Raw genomic sequence first — 23,700 nt, forward strand, 5'->3', positions numbered from 1 at the left:
ACTAACTGACTGGACAGCTATAGAAATCCATATTGTCGTTCAAAATCAGGTTGGCTTTCCAGCATGTCCTGAATTAACCTTTAGAACCAGAAGAAAATTAAACAACTCTGGGGGTTTACCTTCTGCATTCAAATCAACTGGATAAACGAATACAACATTAACAATGACAAACAAACCCGTAATTTAACTCCCAACTCCACCGGCAGGTGCAAAGTGAAGACGTGGCCCCGCGGTGGGACCCGGAGCGCAGATTGGCAACCGTCGCCGCGCCTGAACCTGGACTTCTGATTGGCTGCGAAGTGACAAACGCAGCTGGCAGGTTTATCTCCGCTGTCAGTGTTTGACTATCGCGCTTTTGCGAACTGTCACGGTCGGTTCACTGCTGGGGACACGTGCACCATCAGTCATGGAGCTGCTGGTTCGATATCTGGACAGGAGCAACTCGGTTAGGTACAATGTTTCTGCGTTTTTACCTTTTTTAAATGCGAAGTGACGATTAGGTCATATTTATGGCGCATATTTAGAAATAAGTGAGGTTGCCCGGGAAGAAAAGGCAGAAATGAAGGAAAAGACGTCGAGGAATTGTTAAAATAGCTTTCAGGTGAACCTTGAACTCAAGAATGCTCCAAACATGGAGTTCTTCCAGCCGTGACTGCTGAAAAACACACATCCAGTGTGCAAACTGGGAAGTGTTACTCCAGCATCAAAGCTTGTTTCTAATGTAAAAAGGAAAACTATATACAGGCTGTTTATGACTATGATTGGAATTAGAATCCTGATAAATATGAGACAAAAATGCTGCAGTTGTCCAACTGAGACAAGTCATTCTTTTCAAAAGGTAATTCATGAAATGACAGTTTTCACTTCTGCTTTTCCGGCACACGCCTTCTACTTCAGTTCATCTGTAAGCCAGGACACGTTCAAAGATGAGAACCTGAGGGATGACCTGAGGTTTTACTTCATGAACCCGTGCGAGAAGTACCGGGCCAGGAAGCATATTCCCTGGAAGCTCGGGGTGCAGGTGCTAAAGATCATCATGGTCACCACGCAAGTACGTACACTGGGCCACGGGAGGTCAACCAAACTGTGTACCTTTGTTCTCTCTGACTCCTCTAACTTTCATATCATCAGCACAGAACATGAGTAAACCACGCCCGTCTGAGTGGTGCAGGCTGATAATGCTCCTCAGTTATTTTTTGGGAGGGTTTTCTCTTCTCTTTTTAACTTTCTTTTGCTGCTTAAAATGAAAACAGTACAAATTAAGTTATATTATTAATATTAATAATGAATTTAACACCTGGTCTCCTGCTGCGTAGAGAAACGTGGCTTCAGTTCCTGGGAATAAAACCTTCAAACGCGTACATTGTTTCCTCTTCAGCTCATTCTGTTCGGTCTCAGCAACCAGCTGGTGGTCTCCTATAAGGAGGAGAGCACCATGGCCTTGAAACAGCTCTTTATCAAGAATTACGGAGGAGAGGATCAGGATGATTACAGCGCGTCCGTCTTCACACAGCAGGACTTTTACAGCAGCGTGTCCTACGTCATGGAGCAGGTAGGTCCAGCCCACTCTGCCTGTCTGGTTCGGGGTTGCAGGTGTGACTGTTTACAAGGCTCTTAATGCTGTCTTAGCGTTAGCCGCCACTTCAGTTTTTATGTTGATTTGTTTTTAACACGCGCTCGGGTTAAAAGATCAAAATGAGTCTGATTAACAGGCGTACATGCAAAAAGACATCAGAGTATTGAGGAGCAACCTAAGATGTTCATCAAATGCTAATTAAATCGTTGATTGGTTTTAACCTGGATGAGGCGTTCAGGGCTGACCCTAACCCATCTGACCGTTGAGTCCTTTCAGTCTCCTGCTTCCTCTACGTGATCAGAAAGGTCAGGATCAAGAGGTCCATGAACCATGAAATTAGTGGCGCCTCTGGTTTATGATGGACCTTTTCTTCCACTCTTGATCTCATCAGCTGGTGTTGGTTCTAGCCAACTGAGACTTAAAAATCCAGCTGTCAGAATTGGTCATAATCGGAGGCAGTCGTGGTGTTGCGTGCGAAGGCTGCAAATGACCGTTTCTTCACCTTCATCGTGGGCTGGTATTTGCAGTACAGCCGGCTGGAGGAGCTTTCTGTGGGCCCCATCAGCTACAGTGAAGATAAAGACAGCAAGCCGCTGCCCCTCGTCATTTGCAAGCGTTTGTACAAAAAGAGGAGCCTGGAGTCTTCAAAGCATCCTTTTCAAATAGACACTGAGCAGGAAACAGGTGAAAAGTCAGCTTGTCTTTAACGCGTTCCTTTCATGTTTTCATAAAGAGTTTGGATGTGAAAGTATGGCTTTTTCTCTCAGGCTGTTTGTCATTTGATCCAAAGTCTGTAAAACAGTGGAAAATGCAGAGCTCGTCCTTCTTGGATCTGGATTTTTACAGGTATGCAGCAGCCATCACTATACCGCTTCTCATAGCTGCCACTATTTCTTTAATTTCTTTCCCTCCAAGCTTCATTAAGGACCTAAATTCACTTTCAGGCTTATTGAAGTCAGTGTCAACTTCCAGCTGGAGGGAATCAACCTCCAGACGGTGCGTTTACGGGAGCTGCCCGACTGCTACACGTTCAACATTACGGTACGTTTGGCCCTATTTTATGCTACCCTGTCTTCTAAAGAAGAATACATCACATTATATATTAAGAGTTGCATTTTCCTGGCGTCGGGATGACGGATCTACGATGTTTCCTGTCTCTAGATAAACTTTGACAACAGCTGTCACAGTGGAAAGTTGAAAATATTCCTATACCTGGAGATTTCCAGCTTTGCGTGCAAAGAATGGAAAATATATGGGTCAGGTATGTGAATCTGGATTAGATGTAAAGATTTTACAATACATGTCGGGACCTGTCTGATTTTTGATGGCCTGAGAGTGAAGCATTGACACCGGGTCAATAACCTGAGCTTGTGTGCTATGTTCAGGATGCAGTGTCGACGCTATTTACACGCCGGCAACAAGCAGGACTCAGTCAGCAGAGTTAAAGTTCACCAAAACAGTCAATCAAAAACAGTAGCTGTTTGTGTAGCCGAGTCTGTCTTTACTTTGACAGCGCCCCCTCCTGTTTGCGTTCTCCAGTGATGTCACGATTGTTGGAGGCCAAAGGTCACCACTGAATAGAGATCAGACCTCTTAAAAATGTTAAGTTGAAACTGAGTTTGGGTCCAGATAAAATAAATGGCTAAAGTGTCTGATCACGATGTTCAATGTCCCCGCAAGGATAGGAACCCTGCCGCTGCCGTGAAGCATTTTTCAGTTGGCGTTTATCAGGTCTGGGAGCGTGCACGGCGTAATGGTGCACGCGCTATCTGTGTTGCAGCGGAAAAGAACATGCACTTGTTCCTGATGTTCGACCTCTTCGTCATCCTCGTCTGCCTCACGTCAGCCACGCTGTGCGCTCGCTCCATGATACTCGCCATCAGGCTGCTCCAGGTCAGTTGATCACGCCGCACCACATCGCCCTACACGAGTTCCCGCATTCGAACGAGTTTTCCCTCTTCATAAACCCTCTGGACCTTTTTATTCGTGCTATAAATCCGATCGGTCGGTCTTGACTGTGAAAGAATCAAGTGGCTCTGATGTATCTTCAGAGGTTCTCCAGGCTGTTGCTGGAGAATCATGGTCGTAAAGTGTGCGAGGACGACCAGAAAGAGTTCCTGAATGGCTGGTATGTGCTGGTCATCGTTGGCGACCTCTTGGCCATCATTGGGTCCATCCTGAAGATAGAAATACAAGCGAAGGTACTAGTAAACCTGCGCTGCCCTCTGGAAGGTGCGATCTGTACTGAACCCCTGGGAAAAGCCTCCACTGATCATCCTCCTCTCTCGCAGGACCTGACCAGTTACGATGTGTGCAGCATCTTCCTGGGAACCTCCACGCTGCTGGTGTGGGTCAGCGTCATCAGGTACCTGGGGTACTTTGAGAAATACAACGTAAGTCTCGCAGCCTCTCGTCTCGCGCCTTCCTGTCTTTTTAGTCTTTAATGACATTTACCTGCGCAGGTGTTAATCCTGACCATGAGAGTCGCCCTTCCCAAAGTCCTGCGCTTCTGCTGCTGCGCCGGCATGATTTACCTGGGCTACACGTTCTGCGGCTGGATCGTGCTGGGCCCTTATCACGAGAAGGTGAGTCGCTGGGTTTCTGAAGAGCAGCAGAAGTGGATGTCAGGGTTCAGAGAAGGCTGCGTTTAAGCCTGCAGATGTAAGCGCCAGGAGTCTGCAGCTGCTATTTTTAACCTGCTGACAATAATATGACGACGAAATCCAAGACGTTTATGCAAGTTGGTATTAAAATATTCTTTGAGCTGTGTACACAGAGTTGAGCCTCTGCTCATCACAAATCCATATTTCCAAATGCTGCTCGTTGTAAAATTGTAGAAATGAGGCTTCCTAAGGGGTGTTTGCCCCATTTAAATAAGTAAACTCAGTTTTGAAGCTTTCCGAGCTTGTCGCAAGTGTAGTTTGACTAGTGACCGGTAGATGGCAGCATGTGCTTTGTGCACGAAAGCCCCAGATTAAAAGCAAACGTTTCCTGGACATGCTTGGATCAGCAGAGGCGGAGGATGGAACCGGCAAAGAACTGAAATGAGGTGTGGGGAAAAGTCACATTTGCAGAATAATTGCATAAAAGCATTTTTACTTCCTTTTAAAGCAAATGCCACAAAAGCCTCCCTACAACCCCAGAATCTGCATGTGTCGTCTGAATTTCAAGCAAGAATTGCACACTTTTTGCGCACGCTCATCATTTCAACTGTATAGGATGCGAATGTTTGCCTGTTAAGGTAAATTATTTACGGAAGTGGCGGTGTGGAGGGGGAGTTTAAACTAGGCGAGTGTTCCTGCTGTGGCAGAGGCAGATGTTAGCCCCTCTAACATCTGCCAAATAGGTTTGGGGGGGGGGGGGGGGGGGGGGGTGTTTGCTGGGAGTTTCAGGTCTCTTTATTGGAGGTTGCTGGTCCGTGGTCGACATGTGAACATTTGTACATGACTCTTTGAGCTTGTACCTCAGGTGGAACGCCGTGCTGCTTGTGTTCTTTAGTGCTTGTGGAACTGAGAGTGAGAGTTCCTGAAACCATTTTCAGTTCCTCGTGTAATAATATTGGACTATGGTGACAGGGGGAGTCCACTGTAATTTGTGTATTTAGCAGAGGGATAAACAGAGGATGTCCTCGGACTTCTCATCCCACACGTCTTCAAGTGCAGTGAACTGGATCTGTTTGGTTGCAGCGGAACGTTGTATTAAGATACCATCGCTTTCTGGATAAACACTGTTTTGATCCCCTTCGTGCTCCTCAGCCATCTGTCTTTGTTTTGTTGTTCATATTTATCAGTTCTTTTCAGCCTCTCGTCTCCTGGAATGGGGGGGGGGGGGGGGGGGGGGGTAGCCAAAATCAGGAAATCTGGACTCAAAACTTAACTTGCATGCAATATTAAACCAGGTGTTTACCATCTGAACGCACCTCCGTTTTTGCATTTCTCATTTATTTAGATTCTGAAGAAGTTTTATTGTTTCTTTTTGCTTCAAACACAAAGAGAAATTCCGCTCAGAAAGAAAACGACAGTGACATCCGTTTCTGCTCCGTCCCTCCAGTTTGAGCAGCTGAGTCGTGTGGCCGAGTGTCTGTTCTCGCTCCTGAACGGCGACGACATGTTCGCCACCTTCGCCCAGCTGAAGGCGAAGAACACCCTGGTGTGGTTCTTCAGTCGGGCGTACCTCTACTCTTTCATCTCAATGTTCATCTACATGGTGTTGTCGCTCTTCATCGCCCTCATCACCGACTCTTATGAAACCGTCAAGGTGCCTTAAATCTAAAGTCTCACTTTTGAGCGTTGAATGTTGTCGATTTATTTAGTTAAACATGTTTCCTTCCCCTGTTTCAGCAACACTACCATAAGAAGGGGTTGCCACTGACGGACCTGCAGAAGTTTCTGATGGAACAGCTGGAGAGTTCTGATATGCTGGAGAGCCACGGAACAGTCGCCCATGACAGCTTTTCTGTCTTCTGCTGCTGGAGACGGTGTGTTTGCACTTGTGCTTTCATCTGATTAAATGATGATGCTAATTAGGAAGCAGGAAACAGCGCTCTGCAAACACAATCGTTTGGCCCTGTTGTTCTTTCTGGGAATTCAGTCTTTGAAAATGGATCATAGCTGAGGAGTAATCCACGTTTGTCCCTTTTGGGCTCCTGTAGAAACACGACAGAGCAGCATTCTAGCATTTTTGGAGGGGAACCGTGTCAACCGCACTTCTGAGCAGGAACGTTTTCCCGTCCCTGTTTTCAGTTCCTTCCTCCTCCATGAGCCACTCGGTCGCCAGCATACTAGAGCAGAGTTTCCTCCTCTCTGCGGCCTGCTTCATGCTTGCGATGAAATTAGTGGTGAGACACACCCAGCGATGGGGAAAGAGAGCGGAGGCTTTGCACTGGGAGGAACCCCCCCACCTGCACCACCCTCTTCCCCGCTTCCTCGTCATTGCATTTAACCATTTCAGTGGTTTCAGCTTCCTATTTAGCATTTTAAAAAAGACAGCTTTTTGAATGCAGGAAAACCTCGTCTACAATCTGCACAGTTGCGGTTCGAGTTGTGAGCTTTTGCTTCTGCATTCATGGAATTTTCATGTTCCCGCTTCAGTAAAACCTTTTAAATGTGAACAGACTTTTGGTCTCCTTGTAAGAAGAAAGTTCTGGGTTCAGTTCCTGTTCGGGGCTTTCTGGATGTTCTCCAGTGCCGATGTGGGTTTACTCCCGGCCCTCCTGTCCCCCTCCCAGTCAAGAAAAAGCAAATATTAGGTTAATCAGAGACCAAAATTGGGTGTGGGTGTCTACTTTCTCACATCCCACAGTCCTGTTTTCCTGCTCTGGGTGTATTAAGGAGGTTTCCTTCCCGTTATACACTCATTATCCATTAATGCTCACCAGCGAAACCTCTGATGGCTGACTACACAAGCTCTCGGAGATGACCCGACTCTCTGCCGTCGAGTACTCTCAAATGACACAAAAATTAGATCACCATTCTCAGTAAACTCACTTAAAGGATGAAATTTTATCTGCATACAATTAGCCTCTTCCTGCCATTTTCTCCCGCTGGAGTCGGTAAGTGCAGGAGGTGGTTAAGAGCCGCCCTCTGGTTGGGATTAAAAACCCCATTATTTAGAACCGGTTTGTCAAATGTGGACCTCAGAATGATGTGGGTTTGGAAGCGGATCTGAAATTGCTCAAATGTGAGACAGCCCTAAAAAGCTAAATTAATAAACCTCTCAGGTGCATCTGTGGGGTTGGATAAAGCCAGCATTTCACTGTGCAGATAGTTGAGATCAGAGGAAACTAATGCAACAGGAAGGTGCTTCTGTAGCTAATGTTTGTGTATGAGGAAGGAAGAAATCCAGAACCTTTGTTGTCCTTGTTGTTTTGGAGCCAAATCGTCCGTCCAGGTTGAAGCTTGTACAATAACGAGGTGTGCTGGTAATCTGTCCGAGGTGAATCAGATGTGTAACAGGATTATCTCCATAGCAACAGTTTGTCGAAGCAGGAAACCTTTGAATAAACTCTGTGCTCTGAGGCGAAGCTGCGTGGGATGCGGGCCCAGAACAAGTCCAGTATCGCGCTGATGAGGGCGTTTAGTGTCCCGACAGCTGGCTTCTGATCCCAGTTTGATGCACTTCAACACACCGATGACATCGCTAAACTGCATCTCTGCTCGCTTTAACGTTTATTTCTGTTCTGATTGCGTTTGCAGGGACTGTGGAAACCAGGACGACTGATCAGCTCGTGCCCCAGGAGGACGGCGGGCCCAGGACTCGGGCTGGGATTGAAGGTCACGTAATCCTCTGAGGTTTTGCGTCGGGATCTGGCCGCAGGAGGCCACGGCAATGGCCTCTGTGAAACTGCCCTCTGTCGGACCTGAAACGTGAAGTTTTGAATCGATGGGAACTGAATACGGAGAAGTGGGGTCCACTAAAGTTCAGCGTGCTGTTGACAAGTCTACAGGGCCTTTGTGAAGTCTGCATTCACAGGACAACGTTTCCTGCAATTGTCTGCAGCTCTGGCCTTATAGCTCATTACTCCGCGCTGGACCAGAGCGGCTCCTTTTGCCCCACACTGTTGGCAATTATGAAGCAAAGATGATTTATTTGCATGTTTATGGTCGGTTCAAATATGCAAAGGGCTATTGGAGAGCTTGTCAGGTCATCGAGTCAGACCCCGCCGGGTCATCGTCTTGGTTACTGTCTATGGATGTTTTCTGCCCGTTTCATTAGTTCCTGTCATAAATGAGTTGGTGCAAAGAACCGGAGTTTATCTGGTTGATGGTAGTGACTATAGAAATGTGATTTACAGAGATGGATGTTTTTATAAGTGTTGGTTCAGTCACGCAAATAAATTTTGTACTAAAATCCATGATCTCGCTGCTGGCAGCCAGTTTTTAGAATTGTGTATAGTGTTTAATGAAAAAACGGAGCAGCACACTGGATAAGTGGAAATCCTCCAAAGAAGAATTCTGTTGCACTGTTGATACGATCTCGGTTGCTTAACAGCTTGTAGATTCTGATCTCGGATAACATGAATGGATGAGCCTTATTAAGACTTCCTCTTCATGCTCAATATTTCCCCTCTAACCCCCCCTTTTGATAGAAAAATTCACACTTAACGTACTAATAGTCAAGATGAGCATCAGGCAAAGTGCTTCCTGGCTGATTATAAAGATTTATGGTGGTAGCTGGCACAACTGCGATCGTACTCTGACCTACATTTGGAGCAGCGCCGGGATTGTGTAATTGTGGGGTTCTTGGTAATGTCATCAGAACTACAGTATGAGTCAGTCTGATCATCATCCTCATCAATTGTTGAGGCAAGCTGAAGCATGACTCCTCAGTTGAAATTCAGTAGTAATGATACACACCATCAACAACAAGAGCCTCTTTTTGGGGGATTTGTGCCCCTATGTGGATGCTACATTAAGCATAGCAGGGACAGGAAGACTTGGGTGTGACTTGTTTGATAACTCATTGAGTGCTTTTTCAAAACGCCTCAAGAATGGAAATACTGGCATATGCAATTGTGAAAACCTTAATTTTGTCCCTCGACAGTCACCATAGGGTTTCTGATGTCCTTAAAAAGTGAAGTGGTCCCGGTGCATCCATGTACTTGAGCGTTGTGCTCTGTGTTACTATGGATAAGTGCCATTAAGTTGGCCTTTTCATAGAGAAATATTGAGCACAAGATATTAAAAATATGGGTCTTCCACTAAAGGAAAAAGCCCGGTCAACATGAAAAACATCCATTTGTGACAACTTGGCTCTTGCACAGGCAAAAACCAATCCAACCATTGGACTGGAAATAAAGATTGGTGTAGTAATAAACCGCCTACATCGCCCTCTGTTGGTAGATTTGCGCAAAAGCACAAACATTAACTAACTTAACTAATCTTTGATTTAGTAACCGTGTGACCATAACACCCATAACAGAAAAATAGTTCTAGAGCCAGTGATAAAGCTGAAATTTGCACGGTATTATAGTTTCTCTGGAGCCTCTTTGAATGAATTTATTCCCCAAGACTGTATTAACTAATAGTTTCTTACCAATGTGTGTTTTTATTTTTTTTCTCTGCTTCCATTTTCATTCGACTACATCTATTTCAAAACTGAAAAAGGAGTTTGTAACAATTGCTATTCCAAAGAATAAATGGAGCCCCTTTTTTAATTGCAACGTGAGGAATCCACACGTGAGTGGACCGGGGGCGGCCACGCCCGCGACGTCACCGAGCAGAGGTTGTAGGGAAGAGGCTCGGCTCGTCTTCCTCACTGTTGTCTGTCACCTCGGTGGAGCTGCTGCGGCTGCAGCTGCAGCTGGGAAAAGACCATGTTCAAGCCTCCAGCGTCGATTTCGCAACTTGCGCTCCTGTGAGCTTCCACGGACGGTGCGCCCCCGCAGGTAAACCGTCCGAACCTTCCCGTCCGAACCTTTCCTTGGCTTCTAACGACCATACCTTTCGTTCTGCATTTATGTTGAATATTTTTGGTTTGCGCTTTGGCTTCTCTTCGTCGGGTCCGCGCTCTGGTCGGACGGGTTGTGCTGAAAGTAATTACATAATAAAGGAAGAGAAACTTACGTGGAAATCTTAATTTTTTACAACATTGTTAATCGCTTTTTACCTAAGGGGATGTTTCGGAGGGTTTAACGTTGTTTAAAGTGCAGGATTTATAGGCTCCACTATAGTTGCACGTCAGCAGTGGTGGAATTTGAATGTTTAATCGGTGTATTTTTCAACTCCCTATTGGTACAATAGTCTTTTAAAAAGATTTTAAAATGATTTAATTTTAACCTCACTGATGTTGTTGACTGTTGCTGTTCTATTTGTTTGTTCTTGTTGGGAGGAAAAACGCTTAAAGCTAGATGAACAATGCAGCAACTCTCTCTACTCCCCAGGCTGACAATGGCGCAGCAGAACCTCAGCTGTCACTATAACGAGTCCATGGGCTTCTTCTACAACAACAGCGGTGCGAACGATAAATGGGACCAAGCTCAACTCATCCTGATGCAAGTGGTGGGCTCCTTCTTCTGCTGCTTCATCCTGTTGTCCAACGCCATGGTCATCGCTGCCGTCATCACCAATAAGAGGTTTCACTACCCTTTCTACTATCTCCTCGCCAACCTGGCCGCCTCAGACTTCCTGGCTGGGATAGCGTACGTGTACCTCATGTTTAACACGGGGGAGGTGTCCCGGACCCTCACCGTTAAGGGATACCTATTCCGCCAGGGTCTCCTGGACGTCAGTCTGTCGGCGTCGCTGTCTAACCTGCTGGTGATTGCCCTGGAGCGCTACATCTCCATCATGAACTGGAAAGTTCACAGCAACCTGACGAAGAGGAGGGTGACCCTGCTGATTGTGATGGTGTGGGCCATCTCCATCTTCATGGGCGCCGTGCCCAGTCTGGGCTGGAACTGCATCTGCAACCTGAGCGACTGCTCCCAGCTGGCCCCCGTCTTCAGCAGGAGCTACCTGATCTTCTGGTCCGTGTCGAACCTGGTGGTGTTCCTGGTGATGGTGGTCATCTACATGAGGATCTACACCTACGTCAAGAGGAAGACGTCGGTGCTGATGCCAAACACCAGCAGCTCCATAAACCGCAAGAGGACGCCCATCAAGCTGATCAAGACGGTCATGGTGGTGCTGGGTGAGTGTAGAGAAATGATGGAATTAATGAAGCAACAGAGAATTCCAGCTGCTGTGTGTGTGTGTGTGTGTGTGTGTGTGTGTGTGTGTGTGTGTGTGTGTGTGTGTGTGTGTGTGTGTGTGTGTGTGTGTGTGTGTGTGTGTGTGTGGTGTGTGTGTGTGTGTGTGTGTGTGTGCGCGCGATAGTTAATATTAATCCAGGAAGTAGACTGAGTCACTCGGGCCAGTGTTGTCCTGACAAAAGAAAGCACCGAGGGCAGCACAAGGGACAGGAAGTGCATTTGTTATAAAGTTCATTGTTTGCCCCAACAGCTAAAACACAGATTTAGTTCCCGGTCTGTAATTCAACCGTTGAATCCGACAGAGGCTCTGTGTTCATCGTTATGAAAGCCTAGAAAGTCTTGAGTTTCCTCCTGGATCTCATGCATTTTCATTAGAGATGGGGCGCTCAGATATCCTGCTCTGGATGAGGTGCTAATGCAAAGTTTGTGCAACCTCAGCAGCAGACTTTCTCAAGAGGGGCTCATCAGTATTGACCGTGTTCGGTTTCATCCTTCAATTACCCATGAGCCAGCTGGAGCGAGTGTGCACAGCCGCCTTTTAGAGTTCTTGACCTTTTTAGATGGCACTCCATGTTCTGTGCCTCGGCTTCTGTTTACTGTTCATCCCATTCTGCACACTACTCCTTTACTGGCAGTTCAAGTCCACATTCTTTATCCAGGAACGCCTGCACAGAAAATGTGTCCCTCAGGTCACCAAGGGCAAAACCTGTAGAACAGATGGATCTCTTGATCTTGACGGGGAATGTTCCCAGTCTTTCCAGGCAGCAACATTACCTGGGAAAACCAGTTCATAGACGTGTGAGCCACAATTCCGGTTCAATGCAATATAAGAAGGAATGAGCGCTGGAATAGAAAATAAAGGAAGTGAAGAATGGGCCTATGCCTTTTAATTCGGCTCCACTACTCTGTAATTCAGATCATTAAATGTTTAAATGAGCACATGTAAGTTGCTGTATTACGTGTTCAAAGGGGAGATTAATTCAAGAAACGGAAGGAGCATCAGAAATGCATCAGAATTAGCTGTGAAAATGGAGCGGATCCCCTAATTTTCGCCACACATGTGCCTGTGCATGGGTAGGAGAGCCGCGTGGAAGAGCATTTGTTTCTCTTCTGCAGACGTGCTCGAGAATACAACATCAGTCAGTGGGCAAGTCTCAGCATGTAGCCTAGTCTCGTCCCTCTTGGTTGCTCCCTTTTGTGCCCAAACATGTTTAAAATAGAAGAACGGTTGGCTGGTTCCACCATATTATTTACCAAATAAGAGCGGCATTAAGAGCAGAAGGTCCCAGTCTTTGCATTCTTTACCTGCTTCTGCTTGTTTGACGGTTAATCCTCATGTGAAGCTCCGAGAGGAAGCGGGAAACTTTGGCTGCACTTTCGAAGGGGAGCTCTTCACCCACGCAACAGTTTTGGGCAGTAAGAAGCCACTTCGGTGGGTCAACAAAGCAGCGGGAGATGGGTCAATCCACATAAGGACCATTTGGCCAATCCCGTGCAGCACTTAAACCAAACAGCTCCTTTGGATTTGCGCTAATATTTAAGAACATATTGTGCTAGAGTTTAACTGTAATAGTGACCAAGCAAAACAGAGATGGTGACAGATCAGTGCCAATTAAAACAAACAGCAATAAATTAATATACCTCCAGAAGTTGTTTTGACCGTTTTTTATTAGCTTTTGTTTGTTTTTGATTACCTCTCTGTTCTTGCATCAGTGTGTAATCAGACTGGGAGGGCTCCGTTTGAAAAGCTCCATCTCATTGCCCGGGAGTTATAAGTTTTATGGTGTTCGCAAACCTAATTTGTCTAAGACAACATAAAATATCTGATCCTGTACCAGTTAAACAAGTTACATAGATTGGCTCTGGTTACCTAACGTGTGACAACCCAGCCAGTCACGCTGTCCTAATCATCGTCTCTTGGTTGCACTGGGTTCTGTGGAAATTCATTTGTTCAAGAAAATTATGGTATCCCCAGCAAATGTAGATATGATCTGTTGCCTGGTTTAATGTAGACAAGTAAATAAAACCCAACCAAGGTCACTTTTTGATCAGGCTCCCACATAGCCCCTTTTTCACTGCCATTTCCTGGCATTTTTTCCTGCTAGGAATTTTCATTAACTAAGCCCCGCCCCTGAAGAACCCCTAAAGTCCAACCTAACTGTGTGTGATCTGTTGCAGGCGCCTTCGTGTTCTGCTGGACCCCCGGCCTGGTTGTTCTCCTGATGGACGGCCTCAACTGCCGCACCTGTAACGTCATGAAGCTGAAGCGCTGGCTGCTGCTGCTGGCGGTGCTCAACTCCGTCATGAACCCCTGCATCTATTCCTACAAGGACGAGGAAATGTGGACCACCTTCAAGAACCTGATGCGCTGCATCCGGAGCGGCACGCGGCGGCAGCGGTCGATGAGGGCGAACATCAGGCCACACAGCTCGGGTCAGGACACGGGCAACAGCCAGTTCCCCTCCGAGGAGACAAAAGAGGAGGAAAAGGACAATCTCCACACATGAAGACAGAACTGGAACCGCTTTTCAGAACTTTTGTGCGCCTCCGGCTGGCCGATACAGATTGGAGTGCCCCTCAAAGACTAAACCCTGGTTTCTGGTCTTATGGGTCGATGTTTGAGCTGCGCATAATTCCTGACATATCCATCCTGCTCAACTTCCTGTGTGATATCCTGTTGCTTATTTAAACTTTTTGTTCCAGGTTTGAAGAACAGTGGTACAGTTCTGTTTGTTGACATTTTTGTGTCTACAACCTGTAACTTGTTGCTGGGAAGGGGAAGTTTTCTAGTTTAAAACTAGAAAAATACTGTAAACCTTCTGTCTGTACATGTCAAGTTACCCTTTCTTTGCAAGAAGAGGTGAAGACATCACCTCTTGTGTAAAGAAGGGATGCCTGTCCGGTAAATGGATGACAGCGTGGCTCCTTTCTTTTCCCCTTAAACTCTTCCCCCCTGCACCTCGGAGACGACCTTGTCCTCACCGCAGCTTTGTGCGGTCCACCTGACGACGCAGGGGTTGTAACACGTTGGCAACAGGCTGAAGAGCTTCAGATCAGTCTGAGATCCAAAGAGAGCATTCATGAAGAGACCCAACCTTCCACTAACTTTACTGCTGACAAGTGCACGTGGATTCGGATGACTTGGCTCCGAGCCGCTGCAAAGCATGACATCACAGCAGTTCTGTTTTCTGGCCTGCCACAGGTTTACAGTTAGTGATTATGGACTAAAGTTATTTATAGGCCTTGTAGCGAGGCGCACTTCATTACAAAGTCTCTTTGTAGGTGCCTAATTTTACAGTTGTGTCATTCCTGTGTGCTGAACAGAAAAATGTACAGACGATTTCTGGAAACGGCACATAAACGTGAGTAACAGGTTAATTTAAAAGGATGGCATTCAGCTATGTGAAGTAAAAATTGTAGGTGTAAGTGTGATTTCATCCCCTCACAGAACTTGTATTGTACATGTGCTTTTTTTTTTTGTTAAAATACACAAATAAACTATTAATGAGAACGCGACTGAAGTTTCCAGTGGAATCTGTCGGTCTCGTTGGGCCTATGCTGGCGCTAAGGCTCGGGTCATCTTAACCACTGAGCAGGTTGTTGCCACAAAATGGCTGATAAGTTGACGAGGGCACGCTAATGTTAGATGCATGTTGGGCCCTTGAGAGGGACCTTGATTTTCTCTTTCAGGCAAATTATAGCGTGGCCTTTAATTTCAATCTACTCAGACAAAGAGATGGAAAATTTCAGTAGAAGTGACTCTTGAGTAGAACAAAGGTTCCCCTGAATCAGATTGTGAAGCACTATTAAAGGTCCCGCCCGTGTAAACGTTTTATAAACTATAACATCATTTCTCAGACGAGTGGGCTCTTTCAATGCAGAGGACCAACAACGCTTTTCTTTAATATCATTTGACAGCAGATTTAAATGTTCGTAGTTCATAGAACAAGTGTTGGTTTACTGAATATTCCTGTGGTTTCTGCGAAAACTGTTGTTTATGGTACAGGTCTGCTGTGGTTACGTGTAGCGTAAAAGCCAATTAAATACAAGAAAGGCATCGAAACGCAGTAGTGTTTGTTCAGCATTCCAGCGTCACCGCAGGTCTCACAGGTGGAAAGTGCACACACGGATGTTACGTAAATAACACCCCCCCTTCCCACATCATAAATGTGAAGAATACAGAGGCAAAGTTCAGAGTTTGATAACAACATTGTTTCTGTGGTGTCAAAACCAGGTACATATTTTACTCTCCGTGCGTTAGGTGAGAGTTTGTCTGTTTATTGTGACCATCAAACTGAGGGATGGTCGTCAGTCTACGTGGTTGGAGTGTTTTAAGAGTATGTGTCACTATGAGGCCTCCTGTTACCTCCTGTCTCATAATTCAAATCATAAAATCAAATTAAAATTCAATGGGGCCAAAGTTTATCAACCACATGACAGCATATTTAGTCACATCCTGTGGACCTGCGGCTAAACGTTGACTTCTTTCTTCTCCTATTGGGGTTTTTTAAATGCAGGCTATCGCTTTAGCAAAACATATTTTAATGTCAGAAACGTTGAACATACGAATATGCTGGCACAGCATTTTAAAAAAAGGGGGAAATGATTCTGCACCTGAGTCAATGCTCTAATATTACCCCACATTTATCCAAATTGTGTGAACATAAATGTGTCACTTCTCATAAACCCTCCCTCTTCAACAACATATCTGCGGTTCTCACATCCGTAGAAACGAACCTATCATTCAACACCTACATAAGAAGATTTAACAAAAGGGAATGTTCAAATAGCTCCAATACAGTTTTCAAACTCTACTTTCAATCAATGAAGTCGCTGCGGACGACCATTGGCCATTTCATCTTTCATAGTTGGTCAAATCTGAACTATTTCTCCAATAGAATCTTGGATTTGGAGGAGGCTTCTTCCACCCCATGTGTGCAGGAAACCGAAGGCAACCAGCCACGTTGCTCATTACAGCCTGTGAGGTCTGACGGACGTCCGGGGGCCCTGACCTGTGGGGGCCGTGAAGGTGATTCCTGAAGCACCCTTTCACATTTACCAGTGATTGGAGAGCCTTTTGAGCTGATTGGACCAATGGAGAGGGGAGCAATTTGGTAAAGGGTCACACGGCCAGCGTGGTGGTGACATAGGCAGGTCTGAGACGGTTCCGAGCAGGTCCAGACCTCCTCATGGCTCTACAGACAACAGTATTTGTGCTGCACCTCTGCTTCCTGCTGGTAAATTCTCTCATACATGATCTTCCTGTCTTCTTTTTGTCCTCATTTTTGGCATTCCTACAGTTCTTTGTGTTCTGACCAAATCTTTGTGATTATTTTAATCCTGTCCACAGGCGGTAAATTGCTGGCATGACCTCGACAACACAGAATACGACTGTTGGCCAATCAACAGCCCGAATGATTACAACATGATTAGCTGTGGTGGTGAGTTTCCTCATTAATCCTTTAATTTATGTGGATATTTGCTGCGCACTTATTGTGGCAAAGAAGGAAGAATATATGTGGGGGTCAGCTGTGCTCACACATACATGCACAAGTTAAATGTGCTCATGTGTTGGGGTGGCGCGTGTGTGTGTGTGTGTTTTGGCAGGTCTGGAAATGGCCTGGGTGCTGCGTCCACCAGAGAAAGTGACGAACGGGGAAGAGTTCAACGTCTCCTACACAGTGACGGCCTCAGATTCCTTCTACGACTACGCAGTCAGGAACAGGATTTTCCAGTTTAGGTGAGTGCCATTAGTCGGCAGTGCCTAGAATCTTTCAGCCTTGCCTGACAAATGTACACCTACGTGCACGCACGCACACAAAAGGCCTGAGCAAATGCCCCCCCCCCCCAAAGTATCAGGATTCTGCACATTTTAATCAACTTTCCTGAGGACGCTGTCAGCATTAGTGAATAGATCAGATAGATCTCTGTCAGATGGATCTCTGACGGTGTTCTGTGAATTTTCCTTAGGGCTTTTTCCCTCAGGGGGGCTTGAATGAGAGGCTTACTTCCTTGCATGGGGATTTGTTCTTGGATGAAATTGTTGTTTGTTTTTGAGAAAGTTTTTTGAGCACCCGGTCTCACAAACACATTAATATGGTTACTTAAAAGCAAAATAAAGATGTCATTATTGGAACTCTAATTGGATGTAGAAATAACCACAACATCAAGTATTAATCTGTTTTTGTTTACATTTAAAATCAGACCTCTATCAGGAGCACAGAAAGATTCTTAAAGAAATGTCGTCTGATCCACAAACGATGGCGGTCTGTCATGGTAAAAGCTGGTCTGGGTGAAGTGGTTCTTGAGTGCTTTTTGCCTCACTAGCCTGAATCATTGTGGATCAAATTCAACTTCACATGCTGCTTTTATAGGAATTAGTTTGTTTCCTCTGTGCTCTATCTGCTTTTTGGTTATTTTAGTTTGTGGGGCAGATTTTCCATCAACAAGCTGAACACTTTTTAGCTCCTCAACTTTCCTGTGAAGCCATGAATGAGTGAAATAAAGAAGTTGCAAATGTGTTATATTTAGATCACTCCAAACAATACATCGTTAACTCTCTTACGTCTTACTCAAAATCTATTTTTTTTAAAATGATGCTCAGTAGAAGGTTTACCCTCAGCCATGTCCCTTTGCAGTAACGCATCAGAGGCGCGGCGGTTCTGTCACGAGCACGAGTGCCCATCAAACTGGAACAGTGCAAACGAAATCAACTGCTGCGTGTATCACGCCAACATCCACTCCTGTCCCCTGGGACTCATGGTGGGTACCAGCGGAGCCGCGTCAGTGCAACAGTGATCAAGTGATCGCTCTGTGTGTCACTACGCTCATTTTGTCCTCCCAGAAACACGGAGGGATCTGTGGCCCCTGGATCCCCGACGATGGTAAAATAGTGACCCACACGGTATCGAAAGCTGGTAAGATGACACAGAAATACTGGACTTCAAAGGTGAGTTAAGCCCAACTACAATGGAATCAATACCAGCAAATGTTTGTCAGATGTTGTTGTTCTAACGCATGTATGCACATTCCTTCATGTTTGTGGTGCACATCTGACAGTACTCAGGCATAAAAGTGTGTTTTGTTTGGGCGGTTTCTCACACAGGTGGTGCTGAGCCACGTGGGGGTCACCTCAGTCATTGCACACATCAAAATAGGGCAGATGCACGCAGCCCTGGAGTCTAAAGTTCTTGTCGTCAGCGCTCAAGGTCAGTCTGATAAAGCTGCAGGTGTAGCAGAGCTGAGAGGCCGAGGGCTGTTCAGTGAAGGGAAGGCTGGTGGACTGACAGTAGGTCCACAGACAGTACAAACTGGGGTAGATAGAAATGGACAGCAGCCTCCTCCACCTTTGTTGGTAGATGTAGGGAGTTGTTTTAAGATCAATCTCACATCCTGAAGCAAAAACAGCACTGATGTTTGGGTGTGACGGCACTATATGTGAAAACAACCACGCTGGGGTCAGCTGACGGAGACCTACTGTTGATCAGGAGCTGCAGAGTTAATGATATTTTAGAGGGATGAAAGAAAGCTGAGCTGGCAACCTATCCAGAGTGTATTCCTGCCTCTCACCCAGTGTCTGCTGAGACAGACTCCAGAACCCCCAGTGGGGCCCCAAGGAGGAATAAACCAGAGGATTGACCAGAATAATAAAATGATGTAAATGTTTGTTTCTTGTTTACTTCTGAAGTTGAGAGAAAGGGAAACTCTCAAATGTCTGATTGCCCTTCAGTTTGTGGAGATGATGTCTGTGAGCTGGAGGAGAACTGCCTCAACTGTCCTGCCGACTGTGGCATCTGCCCCATGTCCATCGGCATCAAGGTGGCCATCGGGCTTCCAGTCACTCTCTTTAGCGCTGGCTTCATTCTAACCATGGTGGTCAGTCTGAACCACACGCACACACACGCACACACAAACACACACACACACACACACACACACACACACACACACACACACACACACACACACACACACACACACACATTCTGATCTTAATCTCATCCTGCAGTGGCTTCAGTACCAGAAACAAAGGATGTTCTGGGACGAAAGCTGGATCATCAACTACAAGACCATAATATTTGGTAAATGCTCCAAATGGAAATATATAACAGTAGCTGTATAGAAATGGAATCTACCAACTTTGGAGTTGCTTTCCTTTTAAAAACGTATTGCATTAGGGGTTGAGTGTCCCTGAGTACCTGTGCCTGTGTCTGCAGGGAGGGTGTACATGGGCCTGTGCAGCACCACCAGCCTTCTCCACATCAAGAGTCAGTCAACAGTCAGTCAAACCACAAACATAACCATGTCCACAGGAGTCAACACCCAGCACCAACGAGGATTCATCCAGCCAGGCAGCTAGTGAGCAACACTGATTCCAACTTAAATGATTTCTACTTATAAATAAATTCATTTTGATTATTGCCGTCCTAATGTCAATTTGATCAAATTTAGAAATGATTGGCTTAAATTAGTAGACAAAAATTCCAATGAATTGTTTTGATAACAACTGATGGGATTTTAACGTCTCCAGCGATGGGAGGAAAGTGGCTGTCAAACACATCCAAAACAAACATTTCACCCTCTCTAAAACCATCAGGAAGGAAGTTAAAGAGGTTCGGTAAGGAAAATGTTGGCATGGCTGACTGATTCAGTTACTCTTCTCTTACTGAGCTACTGAGTTCACACCCTCCTGTGCTTGTCCTTTCTTTGATTGGACACAGACAACTGGACCACCCCAACCTGTGCAAATTTATCGGCGGTTCCATCGAGGTCCCATACGTGAGCATCATCACAGAGTACTGTCCTAAAGGGAGCCTGTCTGACGTCCTGCTGAATGATGACATCCCCATCAACTGGGGCTTCAGGTGGGAAATCCCCTCCTGCTGGTCTTTCAGATGATATTCCAGTATTTCTTGTCCTCCTCTGTCTTGCAAGGTTATGTTTGTAAATAGATCCTATTTTGCATATGGGACACACCTGTAGGACTGCCTTTGTCCCCCCCTTGCAGACTGTCCTTTGCCACTGACATTGCTCGGGGGATGTCGTACCTGCATCAGCACAAGGTGTTTCATGGGAGACTTCACTCCAGAAACTGTGTCATTGATGACCGCTGGGTGTGTAAGATCTCAGGTAAAAACACCCGTTATTATTTACAAATGACTCGACACACAGAAATGACATTAATCTACTTAACGCAACTTGATAGAGAGCAGAGTGACACAGCCCGGTGAGGGTGGAAGTACCCTCTTGAATGTCCCTCTGGAAAGAAAAACTTTTGTACACAGTGGAGTGCCCTCCTCATACACACAACTTGATAAAGTGGCCAAGCGTCCCCTAGTTTTCTCTTTCAGTAGGCAAAAAGACGTAAATTTCTCTGTCCGTTGCTCTTTTAAGGGACAAAATTTGGCAAAGTGCAGCTCTGACCTCTGTGCTTGGTTTCAGATTATGGTCTCACAAGCTACAGAAAGGAGGATGTTGAGTCCTCCAACAATGGTTTTAAGTGTGGGGATGTGAATCGCCTGTATTGTGCCCCAGAGGTCCTTTTGGGCAGCACCTCCAACATGACCCCTGCAGCCGATGTCTACAGGTGTGTTAGAGTTATCCAAACTGTTAAAGATATGCTGCCAGCTGAATGAAAATCACTTTTCCTCTTTCTCCCCCACCTGTCCTCAGTTACTCCATGATTCTGGTTGAAATAGCAACTCGCTCTGATCTTAATTCTGTGAGTAAAGCAACCCTCCCTAAAGGTCGTGACCCTCCGCCTCAATATAATGAGCATCTGACTCCACAGGACCTCGTTGACGGAATGAGGATGGATATAATGTGGCGCCCACCTCTGCCTGAGCTGAAGGCAGGAAAGGCAGACATTGACTGTCCCAGTGAAGTAGACTACTATGAGGTCTGGTAGATGGACAAAGTTTGGCCAAAAAAAGTTTAGCTGGCACTTAAACTCTCCTCTCTGAAAACACAGCTCATTAAAAGGTGCTGGGCTCACAACCTTGCGCTGAGACCACCATTTGAGCAGGTGAAGAAGATGCTGGACAAAATGAACCCAAACAAAGTCAGCCCCGTGGACATGATGATGACCTTGGTAATAGCTTCATTATTACAGTGGCCCACATTCCTTCCCCCACTTCTGCTACACTAAACACATTTAACTGCAGATGGAAAAGTACAGCAAACACCTGGAGTCCATAGTTGCTGAGAGAACACAAGACCTCCTTCAAGAGAAACAAAAGACAGATCGGCTGTTATACAGTAAGTCGGGACAGTCGTGATAAAGAAAAAGATTTATGCAGAATTATCGAAGGGCAATATCAAATATTTACTGCCATCTAGCGGCAGAAGAGAATCCTACAACAATGGTCCGAAGGTAAGAGTTCCATATGTGTGCAGGTATGCTACCAAAACCGGTGGCGGATGACCTTCGTCAGGGCCAAACAGCGGAGGCTCAGACCTTCTCTAACGCCACCGTTTACTTCAGGTAAACCATGACCTTTGCTGAGTGCTTTTGATTTGATTTTTTGGTTTACAGTTTTGAATCCCGGACTAACTTTGTGCTACCCCTCTGTGACAGCGACATCGTTGGCTTCACTCAGCTGTCTGGTGCCAGTACTCCTCACCAGGTTGTAAACTTCCTCAACCAGCTCTACACCACATTTGATGACATCATTGACAACTACGACGTCTACAAAGTGGAGACAATAGGCGATGCTTGTGAGTACATCGATACTGAAGCCTGTTTGGGTGTAAAACTAATCATTTAGACAAAATGCCTCCATTTCAGCTTGTGTGAAAGGATAAAAATGTTAATGTACCAGAACAGATGAACTCATCTGTCTTGTACCATCTCTGCAATTTGAATAATTGACATTCCAGACATGGTGGTCTCTGGGGTCCCTAAAGAAAATGGGATCAATCACGCTGGGGAGATCGCCAGCATGGCTCTTGACCTGGTCAACGTCTGCCACAACTTCAAGATCCCTCATAAACCCAACACGCAGCTGAAGATACGAGCTGGCATCCACTCTGGTGCAGCACGGACATGCCTTTAATCATCCCTGTCATTGTGTTTGATTCATTTAATCATTTGTGTAAATGCTTGTTTACAGTAACAGTGTTTTTTTTATGTGCCAGGGCCTGTCGTGGCAGGTGTGGTCGGCACCAAAATGCCTCGTTACTGCCTGTTTGGGGACACCGTCAACACAGCATCAAGGATGGAATCGACGAGTGAAGGTGACGCTGGATTAAAAGCACCTTTAATCGGTTCATTCAGGTTAAAATTAATACTAATGAACATAGAATCGACCACAGGGATTTTACATTTTCACTCAACACGACTAAAAACTACAATGTGTATGAGACTAAATGATGTGAATGTGTCTATTTCTTCTTTAGCTCTGAAGATTCAGGTGAGCGGCGCCACAGCTGACCTGCTTCACTCCCTCAGAGGCTACGTTCTGACGTGCCGAGGAACGCTAAATGTCAAGGTAACCTTCTTTCTGTCTGGGTTTCACTACTGTAGGTCGGAGGCGCTTGCAAAAACCTAAATTTCACACCGCCTTAACCAGGTATTGTGGCAACTGGCAACAAAATGAGGTTTCATTTAATGCAACCTGGGATCTTGGTAACTCAATAGAGAAATCATTACGGGAAATTTAAAACTTGCTGCTATGGGGGAAAAGCCACGGAGTGTCTGGTGTAAGGTCTGTTTTTACACAGGAGGACTGTTTTACCCATTTGTTGAAAAGCCTAATGCAGCGTGATCACGGGGGAGGGGGTTAGCATGTCCATCCCAAAGGACCACACCCATATCTGTGACTCTTGTGATCTCTTGTTAAGGGTCGGCCTCAGCTGCTGCTCTCTGGCCTCTACGGAACCCTAATGGCTTTATTTAAGATTCAAAGGCATGCATGTTGTGCAATATGACTCTACCTTCTTTCCTTCATTCACTTTTTGTCTCTTGCAGGGGAAAGGAGACATGACGACATGGTGGCTGGAAGCAAAGAGAGACGAGCACACAGACCCGCTGCTGAGAACAAACAACTATGGAGAAATTCCAGTGCCAGTGTGACCAAAAAGAAAAAAAAAATAGTTATATAAAAACTGGTCAGGCTTTGTGTCACGTAAAGAAGTGTGCCTATAGTAGAAAAATGCATTATCATATTTAATGTTGAAGGTTTATTGTTGTGTTTCTCTTTTAAAAGCGGCTTGTATGTTTTTAGAAAATAGAAGCATAATGCTTTGAAAAGGTGGGCGGGGAGTCAGGTAGCACAAAATTAGATGTGCTACGATTAAATAATAAATAACTTTAAACAATTAAACGCCATTTTATTGTATTTTATTTTTTTGACGTTTAGGTCTATTTCTCCATTCTTTCTGACAAATGTAGACTTAATTGCTAGATTTAAAATGATAAAGGCAACACTTATTG

At 45.5% G+C, this 23,700-nt stretch overlaps 3 protein-coding genes across 4 annotated transcripts; all 3 read left to right on the plus strand.

Moving 5' to 3' along the window:
- The first annotated feature begins 177 nt into the window (after positions 1 to 177).
- On the plus strand, positions 178 to 8,429 carry mcoln2 (mucolipin TRP cation channel 2). Of its 2 annotated transcripts, XM_057037126.1 has the most exons (14): positions 178 to 450; positions 898 to 1,051; positions 1,379 to 1,552; positions 2,104 to 2,260; positions 2,344 to 2,422; positions 2,521 to 2,617; positions 2,738 to 2,837; positions 3,357 to 3,469; positions 3,628 to 3,777; positions 3,868 to 3,969; positions 4,039 to 4,161; positions 5,627 to 5,833; positions 5,917 to 6,053; positions 7,771 to 8,429. In XM_057037126.1, exons 1-14 carry the CDS (start codon positions 407 to 409, stop codon positions 7,793 to 7,795), a joined length of 1,662 nt encoding a protein of 553 aa, XP_056893106.1. In that variant the 5' UTR covers positions 178 to 406; the 3' UTR covers positions 7,796 to 8,429. The 2 variants fall into 2 exon arrangements, with proteins under 2 accessions (XP_056893106.1, XP_056893107.1); XM_057037127.1 differs by lacking the exons at positions 5,917 to 6,053; positions 7,771 to 8,429 and having other exon boundaries at positions 5,569 to 5,694.
- On the plus strand, positions 7,298 to 14,783 carry lpar3 (lysophosphatidic acid receptor 3). The gene is made up of 3 exons (XM_057037134.1): positions 7,298 to 9,962; positions 10,458 to 11,206; positions 13,446 to 14,783. Exons 1-3 carry the CDS (start codon positions 9,568 to 9,570, stop codon positions 13,772 to 13,774), a joined length of 1,473 nt encoding a protein of 490 aa, XP_056893114.1. The 5' UTR covers positions 7,298 to 9,567; the 3' UTR covers positions 13,775 to 14,783.
- Positions 14,784 to 16,199: 1,416 nt separating this feature from the next.
- On the plus strand, positions 16,200 to 23,566 carry LOC130528136 (atrial natriuretic peptide receptor 2-like). Its single transcript, XM_057037119.1, has 23 exons — positions 16,200 to 16,504; positions 16,618 to 16,708; positions 16,875 to 17,007; positions 17,906 to 18,029; positions 18,112 to 18,216; positions 18,373 to 18,475; positions 18,997 to 19,142; positions 19,276 to 19,348; positions 19,484 to 19,625; positions 19,798 to 19,884; positions 19,988 to 20,131; positions 20,275 to 20,396; positions 20,709 to 20,853; positions 20,940 to 20,988; positions 21,058 to 21,165; positions 21,238 to 21,357; positions 21,431 to 21,524; positions 21,663 to 21,750; positions 21,844 to 21,983; positions 22,146 to 22,298; positions 22,404 to 22,502; positions 22,665 to 22,756; positions 23,236 to 23,566. Exons 1-23 carry the CDS (start codon positions 16,457 to 16,459, stop codon positions 23,338 to 23,340), a joined length of 2,511 nt encoding a protein of 836 aa, XP_056893099.1. The 5' UTR covers positions 16,200 to 16,456; the 3' UTR covers positions 23,341 to 23,566.
- The last annotated feature ends 134 nt before the right edge of the window (positions 23,567 to 23,700 follow it).

This window comes from Takifugu flavidus, chromosome 7 (assembly GCF_003711565.1).
Source record: "Takifugu flavidus isolate HTHZ2018 chromosome 7, ASM371156v2, whole genome shotgun sequence".
In the NCBI taxonomy this organism is placed as follows: domain Eukaryota; kingdom Metazoa; phylum Chordata; class Actinopteri; order Tetraodontiformes; family Tetraodontidae; genus Takifugu; species Takifugu flavidus.

Bases quoted from the DNA above. Each gene is read 5' to 3' on its own strand.
- LOC130528136 (XM_057037119.1), top strand. From the start codon at position 16,457: ATGGCTCTACAGACAACAGTATTTGTGCTGCACCTCTGCTTCCTGCTG. The intron at 19,349-19,483 runs GTAAATGCTCCA...CTGTGTCTGCAG, and splicing joins CTACAAGACCATAATATTTG to GGAGGGTGTACATGGGCCTG. The intron at 20,132-20,274 runs GTGGGAAATCCC...CCCCCCTTGCAG, and splicing joins CCCATCAACTGGGGCTTCAG to ACTGTCCTTTGCCACTGACA.
- lpar3 (XM_057037134.1), top strand. From the start codon at position 9,568: ATGAATTTATTCCCCAAGACTGTATTAACTAATAGTTTCTTACCAATG. The intron at 9,963-10,457 runs GTAAACCGTCCG...TCTACTCCCCAG, and splicing joins CGGACGGTGCGCCCCCGCAG to GCTGACAATGGCGCAGCAGA. The intron at 11,207-13,445 runs GTGAGTGTAGAG...GATCTGTTGCAG, and splicing joins GACGGTCATGGTGGTGCTGG to GCGCCTTCGTGTTCTGCTGG.
- mcoln2 (XM_057037126.1), top strand. From the start codon at position 407: ATGGAGCTGCTGGTTCGATATCTGGACAGGAGCAACTCGGTTAG. The intron at 1,052-1,378 runs GTACGTACACTG...TTTCCTCTTCAG, and splicing joins TCATCATGGTCACCACGCAA to CTCATTCTGTTCGGTCTCAG. The intron at 2,618-2,737 runs GTACGTTTGGCC...TCCTGTCTCTAG, and splicing joins GCTACACGTTCAACATTACG to ATAAACTTTGACAACAGCTG.